This window comes from Sphaeramia orbicularis, chromosome 6 (assembly GCF_902148855.1).
Source record: "Sphaeramia orbicularis chromosome 6, fSphaOr1.1, whole genome shotgun sequence".
Taxonomy (NCBI): Eukaryota; Metazoa; Chordata; class Actinopteri; order Kurtiformes; family Apogonidae; genus Sphaeramia; species Sphaeramia orbicularis.
Genome location: NC_043962.1, coordinates 44045675 through 44060923, shown reverse-complemented (window position 1 = coordinate 44060923; position 15249 = coordinate 44045675). Strand labels below are relative to the sequence as shown.

Genomic DNA, 15249 nt, shown 5'->3' with positions numbered 1-15249 from the left:
TTTTGTCACCATTTGTTAAACTGTGTGAGCAGGCTAACGTTATGAAAGGCTAATGTTATCCTATGTTTGCCTCATGTTGAATCCATTTAGATTCATGCAGCTGCTTGTGTGACCAGTAAAACCTACAAACTGCTCCTGATCAAGTCATGATAATTTTATAATTGTGAGCAAATACTACGGATGGATTTTTGGGTAAACTAAATAGAATAGTCTTACATGTCACTGTTTCTAAAACAGGGTGTTTTTCTTGGCTACTTAAAAAAAAGGCAAAATTTGAGAGTCTACCCACTTCTCCAGGGACCACTACACCACTGGAAAATGGCAGGTTGATAGGACCAATATTTTGGGAGATATTAATAATTTTGGAACCCAGTAGCCTTACAATCACGTTGCTAAGCCTATAACGGTTAAAGTGCAGTACCACGCTGCATGACAATAAATTAAGTTCAAAACAGGAAAAATGCATTCACCAAGTCCCTAGATATCTGTATTAATATAGTAATTGTCGTTTAAACATTGCAGAATGATTTACCAAACAATTTTTGTCAGTACTTATAAAATATAGACTAATATCTTTTCCCAAAAGTCAGCTCTCCCCATTATAAAAATTACCACATCTAGAACCCGTGGTTCCCCACAAGTCAACATGCTATATATAATATATTTTCTAGTAGCCTACATATTTTACAAATTGCTGTACTAGTTTTGTGACTTAATAGAGTGTTTATATAAATATATGTACACATGTTTGACTATGTAACTTCCGTTTTCTATGATTTTAATTGTGTTTACAAAAGAACTAAATAAATCAGATTAACGTGTATACATGCAGGAAGACATCAAAGTATTGGAGAGAATTCTCGGTTTCTCATAATCAGATTACTGCTGTTATCTGATCAAACATATCAGATTATGTTGTTCATATGATCCTTGAATAATCTTTTAACTCCATTAATCTGATACTGATGGGAGTATCGGTGTGGATGTAAACAGGCTCAGTGTTCTCTACTCAACATACACTTCATCTCATCTCAACTCAGCCTTGTTATTGCGGTTTGCAGCCCCAGTCTACATCTTCAACTGATGACAACCCACAATGATTCCCTCTCATCACAAAGATTGCTAAAAATCTCATATATAAAGCCACATATCACAATCATCCTAACATACACACACCACACCATGACCACACAGTGTCATCATAACAACCACACAGACTGCACTCAAAAATCTACATTTCACCCTGAGTGAACTCACAGTCTGTCACATCTTCTCCCAATGATGCTAAAGGATGTGGAATCAACCTTCCTCTCTACATCCAACACCCAGGGGACTCCCCACTCAAGGAAATGAAATGGGCCCTGCTGTCAGACAGGAAAGGATTGGCTTGTCAACGCTGTAAGATCAAGTCTCACCCATGGGATGTATCACTGTCTCTGCCTAAAACTCAGCCCTGGCTACAATCTTAAACACATTTCAAGTGAGTCACAGCTGCCCTCTGAGCCAAAACACTTCAGACACCTAACTAGGAACTGCTCCCCCACAGTGTCAGGAGATGCTTTCATCTTCAGTCCTTCAGCCAGGTTCAGTCATCGTGGTTTTATTACTAATTACCCACTGAGTGGATTAGACCTACATTTTTATCTTATGCTTACTTTCTGCTACTTTAGTTGTTAAGTTGCAGATGAGTTAAAAGGTACCTGTAGTGTATTTTCATTGCTAGCTATTTCAAAAGATCATGTATAATACTAGCGGTTCCATCCCGTAACTTATATTATTGCCCATTGTCAAGTTGTCAAGTACTAAGTCACTGCTCCATCAGTCAGTTTTATTTAGTTTTGACTTTTTTTTCTCTAATTACCTCCGCCAAGGAGGTTATGTTTTTGCCAGGGTTTGTTTGTCTGTCTGTCTGTCTGTCTGTCTGTCTGTTTGTCTGTCCATTAGTGTGCAACATAACTCAAAAAGTTATGGACAGATTTTGATGAAATTTTCAGGGTTTGTTGGAAATGGGATAAGGAAGAAATGATTAAATTTTGGTGGTGATCGGGGGTGGGGGGGCGCAGACCAGAAAATTTCATCAAAATCTGTCCATAACTTTTTGAGTTATGTTGCACACTAACGGACAGACAAACAGACAGACAGACAGACAAACAAACCCTGGCAAAAACATAACCTCCTTGGCGTGGGGGGGCCCACGGGGGGGGCCACTGATCAGCCTTGGCGGAGGTCTGCGCTCTCCGAGTGCTTCTAGTTCAGTTAGTTTTAATTAGTTTTTTAGAGCAGGTTTGCTTGTTTTTACTAGTTTTCATTTTTTCTAAATGCTTAGTTTTAGTGTAGTTTTAGTTTTTTCATATCTTTTAACTTCCTCGTCGTCGTATTCAAATAAATCTCATACAGGACTCTGCCGCTTTTTCCCGACTTTAGTCTCCATGTTTCCAGGTAGAGTGGGGACGAGGAGCCGGCTCTGAACGCCAAGTGACGAGAAGTGACGGACCGTGAAGTGCCGTATGGTCCCGCCAGCTAAAACTGCTCAAGCAAATTAAATTGATTTCATATCAATCTGTCATTGACAAAGACAAAAACAAAGGGACTTTTATCCATAATTTTTAAACGTTTTAATTAGTTTTGTAAGCACACAATACAGTTTCAGTTAGTTATAATTTTGTTCTTTTCATTATAGTTTTTATCTATTTCAGTTAACGAAAATGTTTTTTCAAAACTAGTTTTCATCATTTTGTTAGTTTTCATGAATGATAATAACCTTGCCCTGTACAGCAGAAACCAGTCTAAGATGACACATTATTGGCCAGTACTGGGTTGCGTCTCTAGGACAATGGCAGGGTGCAAAGATTACAGCTGCACAAACAACAAGTGCAGAAATACTGGAAATCCACTCAGTCTCGCTCACTGACTGCTGCTTGTTTACTCGCACTCGATCACCTGGATTCAATCATGGTATGTCATTTGTGGATGCCAATGGCTGCTCCCCATAGGGTCTGTCCATGCACATAATTCACATAATAAAAAGGTCCAGTGTGGTGCATTTATGGTGATTTTATACTGAATTTGCACCTCTCCCTCTTATGAGTAATACACAAAGCACAATTAATGTCATAAGCATGACCAGTATAGGTACACTTAAAGCCTTGTCCTTTTTTTCTATAATGAGCTGTTAAAGAGACACTGACCCAACTTTCATGATCATATGCAGTGGTGTAGTCCAGGGTATACGGAGTATACCCACTTATTTTTCAGTCATCATTGCATAGACCTACTTCTAAATCTCCCCTGAGGTGCACCATTCAGTAGTATCTGAGCCAAATTGCCCATTTTTTTCCCCCCAGGATGGTGAAGCCATGACCCGCCCTACTCTACTTCTAATTGGCTAGTACTCCGTACCTTCACTGATTAGATTGGTTAACTTCAGGCATGAGGACTAATGAGCCAATCAGAGGCAGAGTAGGACAGGTCATACCAAGGAAAATATCGCTAACTTTACGGTGGCCACCTCTGGAACCTGATTGGACACTTCAGGTGCCAGTGCCACCCCAGTTGATTGACAGGTCACTGCACGTCTCATTGAAAGAAATGCGAACAAGAAAGGCAGAATAAACATCTTTCAAATGAGTGACACATATCAAGAGAACCTACTTTCATGGAATACATAATTCTGAAGTAAGTTTTAAGGTGGTTTCAGAATGAGTCACTGTTTTAAACTACTGACCATATGAGTGCACATTTAGAGGAGAGATTTTGTCGCCAAAAGTTAAACTGTGTGAGTAGGCTAACGTTATGAAAGGCTAATGTTATCCTATGTTTGCCTCATGTTGAATACATTTATATTCATGCAGGTGCTTGTGTGACCAGTAATACCTACAAACTGTTCCTGATCAAGTCATGATTATTTTATAATCGTGAGCAAATACTACTGATGGATTTTTGGGTAAACTAAATAGAGTAGTCTGACATGTCAGTGTTTCTAAAACAGCGTTTTTGTAGATGACAAAGAAAAAAAAAAGGCAAAAATTCAGAGTATACCCACTTCTCCAGGGACCACAACACCACTGATCATATGTGCGTAACTCTAGGACTACTTTCTGCTGTATTTACTGGGACGAGTATAGCACATGAGAATAATACCATATGTGAATTCAGTTTCCTAATTACAGAATGAAGACTTTATAAAGCCACGTAAAAACATGATGACAAAGATGAAAATGACATAAGGTGGAAACAAAAAGACTTGTCAATTCAGGGGTATTTTACTCTCTTATTCTGAATTTCTAGATAAGTTTGGCATCCTATACCTCCCTATACACCCTATACCTCCAAGGGAATATTTGCAGGTTTTTGACGCTATCCCAACCGGTGTGATACTGATTCGAACTGAAATTGAAATTAAATTGAAATGCAACTCTGCTGACTCTGAAGATGGCCAAATTTGTTTTTCTGGCCAAAACAGAGTAAACACCCACAATATATGTGGTTTATTCCAAGAAAATGTTGTCTCTGTTCCAAATGTGGTTTCTTATTGGAATAATCTCATACCAAACCTGAAATGGGAGAAAATCTGGTGTCTACCCTTTTAAATATTTAATTATAAACAAGATAAAAGAAGTTTCTTTCAAATTAATTCATCATTTCTGTCCTTGCAAACTGTTCCTACAAAGATATAAAAAGGACATCAGTGTGAATTGCTCTTTTTATAATCAATCAGAAGAAAACTTATATCATCTGTTTTTGTTCTGTCCCTTCTCAAGCGTTTTCTGGCAAGATGTCTGGTTTTTTATTTGTCAAAATATTGATTCTGATTTTTCTCTTACTTACGCAAAAATATTGTTTGGTATTTTCTCATATCCTGCTACCAAATCAGATCAATAGACATCATCAATCTAATTCTGTTTTTAGCAAAATATCATATTTTGAAATCCAAATTCTTCAAATACAAACTTTCTTTTTTAATCTTTAAAATCGACCTTAAACAATATATTTCAAGTATTCAATATTCTGAAAATAAAAAGCTATCATTACCACTGATCTATGTAACACTTATAATCTTTATATAATCTCATATATTATTTCTGCCTGTATATTTTGTCCCCTGGTTATGTTCTGTTCTGTTAATGTTGTTATATTAATATTGTACTGTATTATTCTTCCATTATATTCTGTATAACAGAAAATAAATAAATATGCAAAAAAAAAAAAAAAGGAGGAAGATGTAATTGATAGAAAAGGCACAAAACAAAAATGATGTAAAGACACAAGATGAAAGATGTAACATGATGAAAATGATGCTGAGACAGAGTAAAAAAAATCTGGTTAAAGTGAGTGATGTCAACCATGGTTATTGTTGACATTATTTTTTTTCACTGTAATTCACTTAAAGAGCGGTAGTCCTGCCCCTTTTGGTCCCGTGGAACTTATTTTCAGGAAAAAAATCTGTATTACAGTCAATGGTGAGAGACAAGAAATTATTTGATCCTGGTTGGATTGTGCATCATTTACACACATGATGTCGCAGTTTGTTGTAAAACTGTTGAAGTATCAGACTGTGACAATAAATATAAGTAAATATATAGACCACATAATGACTACACACCTGGAAGTTACACTTTACTATCTTTACCACAAACTGCAACTTTCTTGGCTCTTAAACATTATTTTTATGGGTAAATGTGATATGTGTAAATGCTGAGACAACTCAAACAGGATTAAAAACTTATTTGTCTCTTGGCATTGACCACCATCCATAATTGCAACTCTCTATTCTGTCATTCCAGCAAAGTTCAAATAATTCCACACTGATTTGACAGTTTAATGTAAACATTATGGAAATTCATAATGTATTTTTGTAAATCTGCTTCCTGAGGACAAATCAAATTGTTTTGAGAACCAAAAAAAGAACGGGACCTTCTGCACAAGATGATGCACAGTATATTTATACATTATTTATTAGTTATGCAAACGCATTTCTTTACAATGACTGATTCACTGATTTTTATTCAGAATCTGTTATTTTTTGAGTGAATATTTTGTCAAAATTTTGTGGTTTCTTTTTTTGCAAATGCAGTAATTTCTATTCTTCACGTTGTGTTTCACTATGACTTTAACCCATATAGACCCAGTGCTACTTTTGTGGTAGTTCCCAAATTATTTTAGAACATTTTCTTAAGTGATTTATCACCATTTATTATAACATTATCCAATGTATTTTGCATTTTTCAGTGAAAATCATGCATTTTCCTATATTTAATTCACTGATCATGTAGATTTTCATAAAAGCTCAGAATAAAGTTGAGGGGTTTTATATCAGAAACAGAGGAAACTGAGGAAAAAGTGACTTTTTCAACAAAACCTATCATTAACTGAACATAAACCAAGCTTCTCTATCCACTGTCATTGATCCAACTCCATGAGTTTAACTGGTGAATCAATGTTGTAGAAGATGACAGTGTTTCCACATTCACTACAGTGCCTCTAAACATCCAAATGGGTCATATCTGATGACCACGAAAAGATGATAAACTGTATTTTACAACAATTATTTACATGTATTGATAGTTTTAGTGGATCAACAGGTATTAAACAGTGTAGATCAGTAGATGGTTTAGGTCCATGGTAGATGTTTGGGCCTTTTTGGGTTAAAGTATGGCCAGACTGGAGAGGATTATCACTAGAACACAAAAAGCTGACGATGTCATCTTGACCTCTAACAACTTATAACATAGATGTCATCTCATCTCATCCACACTCTCTTACTCTTGTGACTCCCACGTTGAGTTCCTCTGGTCCCAGGGACACTCTGATGAAGCATCCTGGGAAGTCTCCCTCCTCCCTCTCCAGCAGGTCTTTGCCCTGGTGCAGGGTGATGTGAAGCAGACCTGTCCCGTGACCTGGGTGCCGGGACTGCTCGAACTCCAAGGTCACCTCCAGCTGGCCGACGGTAAAGTCGTGACCGAAATTGTTGGCGATGGAGGAGATGGAGCTGAGCGAGTCGGTGGAAATGGAGCGGTTGAGTTGGGCCAGGCCCGTCGGGTCCAGCTCTCTGCTCATCAGCTCCAGGTGGCCCAGGTCCCTGAAGCCATCTGGGGTGTCGCCGAGGGCCAGGCTGGGCTTACGGCTGGACGTGGTAGAGGTGCGCCGGTGGTTGTTGGCTGCCACTCTCTTTAGCATTAGTTAAACAGAGACAAAGAGCATTTTGACGTTAGGTTGGAAAAATAATGAACCAGAATGCAACTACTTGATGGAATAAGAACATGGTGTGTCTGAAAATAATCCAACTTACTTGAACTAAAAAATATATATATGTAAATGTATCATGAAGTGCTTTTTTGTGCTGTCATAATACTGTATGTATACCTCCAAAACCTCATGTTCACACAGCAGGTTTATGCTCCTGTTAATGCGCTGAAAGCCCGTCTCAGAAAGAAAAACAGGACCAACGTCCCTGTATCTCATGTTCTATCAAGAATCAATAACAACTTGAATTTGCAGGGTTGTGAGGTTTAGCTGATATGAGTCCTGTGGTCCTGATGCAGGAGATCAATCTCCCAACAGAAGTGGGTGATACTTTCACTGGAGGAGAACTCAACTAATCAAATTGAAGTCCATGTATGACTTCCTATCAGTGCTCAGTAGCAACTATATTGATTGATATCTGTAACCATTTCCATGTTATAAACCATCAAAATATGGACCATTATAAGTAAAGGCAAATTTCAAATATTTAAAAAATTGGTCAAAAATTTTTAAAAAATTAAAGTATCTCAAAAGTGTGAACAAACTTTGTAGACATTGTCTCAAAGAAGTAACATATAAAATCTTAAATAAATCCAACCTGCAGTTTCATAAGAGAGGATGTTTGAAAACATTGCTATTGAAGATGACGCCGGACACAGCATCAACTTGACTTCATTATTTTTTGTGACTTTTACCAATATGTCATATTAGCCAAGGTTATTATCGTTAACGAAAACTAACAAAATGACGAAAACTAGAATTGTAAGAATATTTTCGTTAACTCAAATAAATAAAAACTATAATTAAAAGAAAAAAAAAACATAACTAACTGAAACTGTATTGTGTGCTTACAAAACTAACTAAAACGGATAAAAATTATGGATAAAATTCCCTTCGTTTTCGTCTGTGTCAGTGTCAGATTGATATAAAATCGATTTAGTTCCCTCAAGCAATTTTAGCTGCTGGCACCAAATGATATTTAACGGTCCATCACTTCTTGTCACTTGTAATTTACAGTCGTCTTCTGGTCCCCACTCTACCTGGAAACACAGAGACTAAAGTTGGGCTAAAGCAGCAGAGTCCTGTCTAAGATTTATTTGAATTCGACGGTGAAGAAGATAAAAGATATACAGAAATTAAAACTAAACTAAAACTAATCATTTAGAAAATAACGAAAACTAATAAAAAACCGCAAACCTGCTCTAAAAACTAATTAAAACTAACTGAATTAGAGAAAAAAACCTCAGAACTAAATAAAACTAAACTATAATGAAAAATCCAAAACTATTATAACCTTGATATTAGTCACTGATCGAATAAACAGATACTGCACCCACGTTATTGTTGAGCAAATTCTTACAACATTGAACATCTGACTAAAACCTATGATTTTCAAAGAACTTGTTCCTAGAAATAAACAGATAATCAGACTCCTGACCCTCAGACTCTGGTTCATTATTGCTCATCACTTGCTTCAGGGTGAAAAAAGCCAGTTGATTTTGGTTCTTAACCAGCTTCATAAACCCTTCCATCTTCCTGCCTTAAGGGGAAACTCCATCCGATAAAAACATATATACACTGTGTGAATCATTTCTATTTTTACAAGTGTGGGCAGTGTGGCAGTGAATGTACCTTTTGTCGGACTTCTGAAAAGGAGGTTCCATATTTTTCTTGCAGATACCGATAGTCAAAATTTGGGAAGGGGGACGGTGCGGGGAAGGTTCCAGATTTCCACAGCTTCCAGATGTTGAGCCCGGCTACTCCCAACAGCACGAAGAAACCCACCAGGTATATCCCCACCTCCCAGCCTGGTGGGTTACGCACCACTGACATTAAACACACACACAAAGAAACACACACTTACTGAAAATACACCTAATACACCTCCATTTTACACAAGTACAAGTAAAGTCTGGTCTCATAACTGTCTATATTTCATATTTAATGAGATAGTGGTGCAGAGTTTAGAAAAACCCCAGGATGTGGAGTTTAAAGAGGCTTTTCATTTTAAGACCAGAAGGAGTCTTAACAAGTTCCCGATCACTGAGCTCAGTCAGACACTGTTGTCATTTATCACTGCGCTCTGAGGCGACTCCGGAAAACAGTCGGCACATATAAAGTTTTACGGTAATCAGATAATAGTTTGGGACAAACGCTGACAAAATGTGACACAGGCAAATTGAAATGCCACCCTGAATTTCACATCAGAGCATCTTGTGCTGTATGTTAGAGAAAGACATTACGAGGCTGCGCCGAGCCGACTTCACAAAGATAAATTGCGTCTGTGGAAGGACTTTGACAGCTTTAGTTCTGCTTTTTAATGGAACACATAAGCCAATTATAAGGCAAGTTAAAATGTTTTGGAACAGTCACGAACTTCCGAGGTGGTCAAATGACAAGGAGGTGTTGTAAAGCTACTGAACGAAGTCGACAAACTCACACAGCCCTTAACCCTTTATAGGACACTCATAGAAGTACTTTGGAATTCAAAATGTCAACCTTAGTGTGTGTTATTGGAGGATGTAACAAGACTTTATTACTTTTAGGAATTTTTTTTTTTACTTTTTTTAATTTTCATGTTGGCTAAAATTTACTTCAAATGGGTCAAATGAGTGGCTAATTTTGTCAAAAAAAAAAGTTGTAAGAAATGCATAGAACTGTGTTGAAATAATGCTAATTCATTTGTGCACAGACTACTGATATTATTTGACAGTGGAAGCTATATTTTCAGAAATATTGGATTTTGAATAACATGTGTATGTGAAAACTTTTGCTGGTGGACGGACGTGACATTACCCATGATGATCTGGTCAGTACCAGTACTTTATTAGTAATAAACTTATATACTTACTATTGCTAATTCTCCTCTTATTCATAAAAGTTAGTATTGTGGATCTAAAACAATAACAGCTGACACAAAAACACAAAATGTGGCAGTGGACGGATGTGACATGGCTGTTCCAGATCCCATCATACTGATGCTCAGCAGCCATGTCACCGTTTCCACAAATGATCCCTGTGCAAAAACTAGGATCAGAATTATTTATTGTATAGTTTATCATCATACTAAAGAGTAATCTAGAATTGTTATTTCTATCTATAAAAATGCTTATTATTAGAAAACTGTTGATTTAAAAAGTGACGTGTGACATTCTTAATGTATGTATTGGCGTAACATAAGCAGGATGGATCAGCACCATACTCCATATTGCAACCTGTAAAAATAAAACATGTGATATGTAGGATAGAATCTTGTAAGAAAAACTGGGGAATGTAAAAGAATAGAATTTCTTTTTTTCAGGTAAATGCAGTTAAAATATAACTTGGCCATTTGTGACATGAAAATATAGCATTAATTGCGATGAAATTGGACATTTTTGAGCTGAAAACATAGTTCATATGACCATCAACATGTTGCAACAGAATTGAAATCCTGTAAATTTACATAACTTGCATTTACCAACACAAAGTTCCTTTGGAGATTCACTTATATTGATTTCTTACGCACAAAGACATAAATAAGACCTCTAAGCAAATTTCAGCTGATGTAGAAAATCAAGGTTAATGAAGTTACCACATTTTGGTTCCTTACCCATAAGTGGCACTACAAACACAATACAAGAAGTAAATATAAAAAATACAGTAAAAACACATGAAGGGTGAAAGGAACATGTATTTTAGATAGGAATGTCCCGATCGGTTTCGGCTGCCGATCAGGCGTTTTTTTTTAAGAAGATCAGATTGGATTAAGTCATGAATTCAGTTCTGGGGGGGGGTGTAAACAAATGTCCTGCCCCCTCAAATTAAAGTTTCCGACTGTAGGGAAAAGGAAAATGAGCTGCCCAACAGTGGGAGGCTTAGAGGAATTACTGAAGTGTCTACAAGTTTCACTTTCACTTTAAAGTCCAGTAGTGATGTGTGAGTCTGTTTTTTTTTTTAACCCGTGGGGCTTTTGTGGAATTATTTGAGCCGACCTGACCAAACCCGCCCCGCAAATAAACTGACATTCTTTTGAGCTGACCCCCGAGTAAACCGCTGATCGCTGCATCACTAACGTACAGCATGAAACGGAATGCACCCCCATATAATCCCTGGACGGACCTGTCCATAGACGAGCTACAGCAGTGGCAAACATGCGGCAACACCGGCCAACCGAAGGTTCTAATTGGGACCACAGTATGAATTTGGAAAGTGTAAAAATTATACTTAAGTTATTAAGAGTCAAAGGTGTCATACTTGTTTTCATTCAGGTTCCACAACCCGCCCAATTGTGATCTCAAGTAAAATAATAGTATAATTACCTATAAATAATGACTCCAAATTTAAATCAAAGTTTCAGTGTAAAAAGTCAGTATCAGATCGTTATCAGATAGGCAGTGTTGGGCAAATTACTTTTAAAAAGTAATTAGTTTTAGTTACTAGTTACTTTCCCGAAAAAGTAATTGAATTAGTAATGGAATTACTCCTTCATAAATGTAGTTAGTTACCAGGGAAAGTAATTATTGCATTACTTTTTTGAAAAATCTTCAAATATGTAAAAAAAAAATTATAATTTTTGAGCGTGTCTCATGGTCACGGGTCAGTTGCACAGAGTGGAACAGCAGACAGGTACTACATACTATAACTGTGGTGAGGCTGGGGTCCACTAGGGCCCGGCTTTTCCACCACATAAGTGCATATCTGCATTTATAGGAAGAAGATGCTCCTCCAGTTAATCCGGTAAATGTCTTCAGTCCAGTCAGTCGGACTCACTGATAACTCCTCCCCTAAATTAGTTGTGCACGTAGCTGCGTTCAAGTGAATGGGCTGTGCTGCGGACAGTTCAAACTCGTAGATGTAATTAGTCGTTCAGGTGAAGGCAGCATGGACAACTCAGACTCATGGGGCACACAGGTGAAGCATGAAGGCGGTGTGGGCAATTTGAATATAAGAACGGCTCGTAAACGAACGGCTCTCAACGAATTGGTTCTTATTGTTCACTGAAAAGAGCCGTTCAAAAGACTCAACTTGTCCACGAACGTCACACCTCTGGTGCCTGGCTGAGTGAGCCAGGATGGATAACAGCTGTTAGATGTCAGTGCATAGTAACGCGTCACATTTCACTGCTGGTAACGGTACCGGCGTTGTAATGTTTCGAATAGTAATTCATTAAATTACCTGTTACTGGAAAACAATAACGGCGTTAGTAACACCGCTATTTTTAACGCCGTTATTCCCAACACTGCAGATAGGTATCAGCAAAATTAATCCCAAAAAAAATCGGATTGGATCAGAAGCAAAACATCCACATTCTCCCTTTGAACATCATTCCTTACATTAGTACCATTACTTCATGGTACCTAACAAAGCAGGTCCACTCACTGTTCATGCAGAGGTGGACCTTACAGACCCTGTAGACCACATTGGACCTGAGATTGTTGACTCACTGTCCTCACTGGAACTATTGCTGTCACTGTCTTGTAATGTATGCGGAAATGACCAGAAATAGTCACTCCCCCATTAAAGGGTTAATGAAATGCAGAAACAATGCCCATGGTCTGATGAGCACTTACATTTACAGCAGTGAGGATTAAAAAGCACAGCTGCCAATCATTCCTTCTCACATGGATACACATGCAGAACATTTCAGGGAAGGAAAATGCTGGAAAGTCTCTCACCACTCAGATGGTAGCCTGATATATCCCCACTGTGAGCCGAGGACATGGTGCTGCAGGCAGCCTAGGGGGAAACAAAGAAAAACAAAAAAAACTCAAACATTTATCAGTTCAAGAGTGTTTTTACATCTGAAACTATAACAGATGTTGGCAGATTTGAAATTAGAGCGAATATAAAGGCAAAATAAACACAGAACACTCTGTAAATAGTAATGTGTTCTTCATCTAGAGTACAGTTTGTAATATAATAACACAACTGACACAACTGACAGGGGTAGTGTAATAGATCTTCCTTCCATTTGTGATGAACAGATGTATCAGCCTGACTGACTAACATCAGCTATTGACAATTATCGCAAATTCTTATGGTTGAATTTGTGTATTGAAGCCCTGAAAGCACAGAGGAACCAAAGATATTTATTATAATTGGGAAAATGATTTTATAATGATTTCAGAAGCTTTTTATTAACTGGGATGGTTTCATCATTTTCCCAATTATTTATTTCCAATTCCAATCTTGCACATTTAACAGTTGACAAAAACATTAATTTAAGTTTCGATCATGGATTTTTTTTTTATGTGAGAGATTCATGATGCAGAATAGAATAGAATAGAATAGAATAGACTTTATTGTCATTGTGTGTACAATTTCATTGTACACACATTTGTATGTAACAATTGTGACAATTGTATGTAATTATTATAATGTAAGTTGATAGTTAACTGTTACCTGTGGTATCACCACCAGGAATGTACTTTATTTCTATTTTTCACACACATTTTGGTTATATAATATAAATACTGCCAAATGAGTTCATTTGAATTTGGTATAGGCCTCTTTTGTTCATTGTTCTGGCTTGAAGTCAAAGGACAGGATTGAGTATTTAAAACGTTATCGTGTTAAGTTATTTGATGATGAGAACGGGGGTGGGATTTAATAAGTTTTTCTTCCTCCCATTCTTTTTGAGTGTAAATGAATGATTTTGGAATTTTGAATTTGCATGTATTCTGTAAATGCTCAAAATAAACAAACAAATGAATGAATGAAATTAGAGTGCAACTCCAGTCAGTGCAGCAACATTTACAAATACCAGCGGTACAGAAATAAGAAGAGTGCAAATATATATTAAAAAAAAAAAAGATAAGAAAATTTGATTTAAAAAAAAATTACAATTTAATAAAGTAACATAATAGAGCTTAGTGGAATAAAAAATAAAAAATAAAACTGGATAAAATATGAATAGGCACAATTTACAGTATTAACACCATGTATTTCCTATAAAAACTGTATGTATATGAAAGTAAAACAGTATGTATACTGTGCGTATGTATATAATGTGTTAGGTGAGTTTGGTTTGATTTTGACAATACAAAGAAGAAAAGCAGTATAAAATGCATGTGTGTTTGGTTTATGTTTGGTCACATGACAGACTGTCGAGCTGCTGTAACATCTCAAAGAGAAAATTATCTTGAAAAATGACCATTTCTTGAACATTTGTCATGTGTCGTCGTTTGTGTTGATTTAGTTTAGGGTTTTTTGTTTTGTCTCTTCCTGTTTTACTTTGGTGATGGTGTCCTCTTCCTGTTTTTGTCTGCACTCTGTCTGTCTTGTCATTGTCCTCCCTAATTCCCTCATTGCTTGCACCTGGTGTTCCTCCTGTGATTACCCACACCTGAATGTGATTCCTTCTTCCCCTATATATTCTCGTCTCTCCCTTTGTCTGTTGTCAATGCGTCATTTGTGTTTCCCTGAGAAGCTCTCCATGTGTTAAGTAGCTTGAATCTTGTTTCATGTGTTTTTTTTTGTATATCAGGTTTTTAGTTTATTATAGAGTATGTTGTGCTCCCTCCTTTTGTTCATTAGGTTTTTTAGTTTAATACTGAGCACATTGTGCTTCCTGCCTTTGTTCATCCATTTTTGCCTTTTTGAATTTTTGTTAAAATAAATCCTTTAAACCACTGATCCTTGAGAGTCTTGTGCATTTGGGTCCACGCTGAGTGTCGTGCCTTAACAACATTAGATCGTATCAGGTGGCAGCAGAATTTGTTAGTCTATGAAGAACATGTTACAGGTCCTCATAGAGGTTGTCTGATTGTTATGGAACATATTTCATAAAGTTAGTTATTATTCATTGGACTGAGCCACTTCTCCCATAGGACTCCATTCAAACAGATCTGCCACTTTAGTCTCCCTTCGAGGACATAATGTTTTTACACCTACAGACTGAGATTTGGTACTTTCTGTCAGAATGGCAGCAGAGGAGCTTTTCAATTATTTTTCATAATGTACTTTTTTTTTTTTTCCCTGTAAGAAAAAAAAAAGACAGTAAACAAAAACAACTGGAAACTGGTG

General features: G+C 36.9%; 1 protein-coding gene across 2 annotated transcripts in view; it reads right to left on the bottom strand.

Moving 5' to 3' along the window:
• syt12 (synaptotagmin XII) overlaps positions 1-15249 on the bottom strand; it is a 99415-nt gene that overhangs the window by 26925 nt on the left and 57241 nt on the right. For both annotated transcript variants that reach the window (XR_003935658.1, XM_030137078.1), the window contains exons 2-4: positions 12900-12960; positions 8875-9068; positions 6763-7167 (exon numbers count right to left, since the gene is read on the bottom strand). Coding sequence is in view for 1 of the 2 variants with exons in the window: in XM_030137078.1 (XP_029992938.1) it covers positions 6763-7167; positions 8875-9068; positions 12900-12945 (645 nt within the window). In the remaining variant the exon portion in view is untranslated. The remainder of the gene's footprint in view (positions 1-6762; positions 7168-8874; positions 9069-12899; positions 12961-15249) is intronic.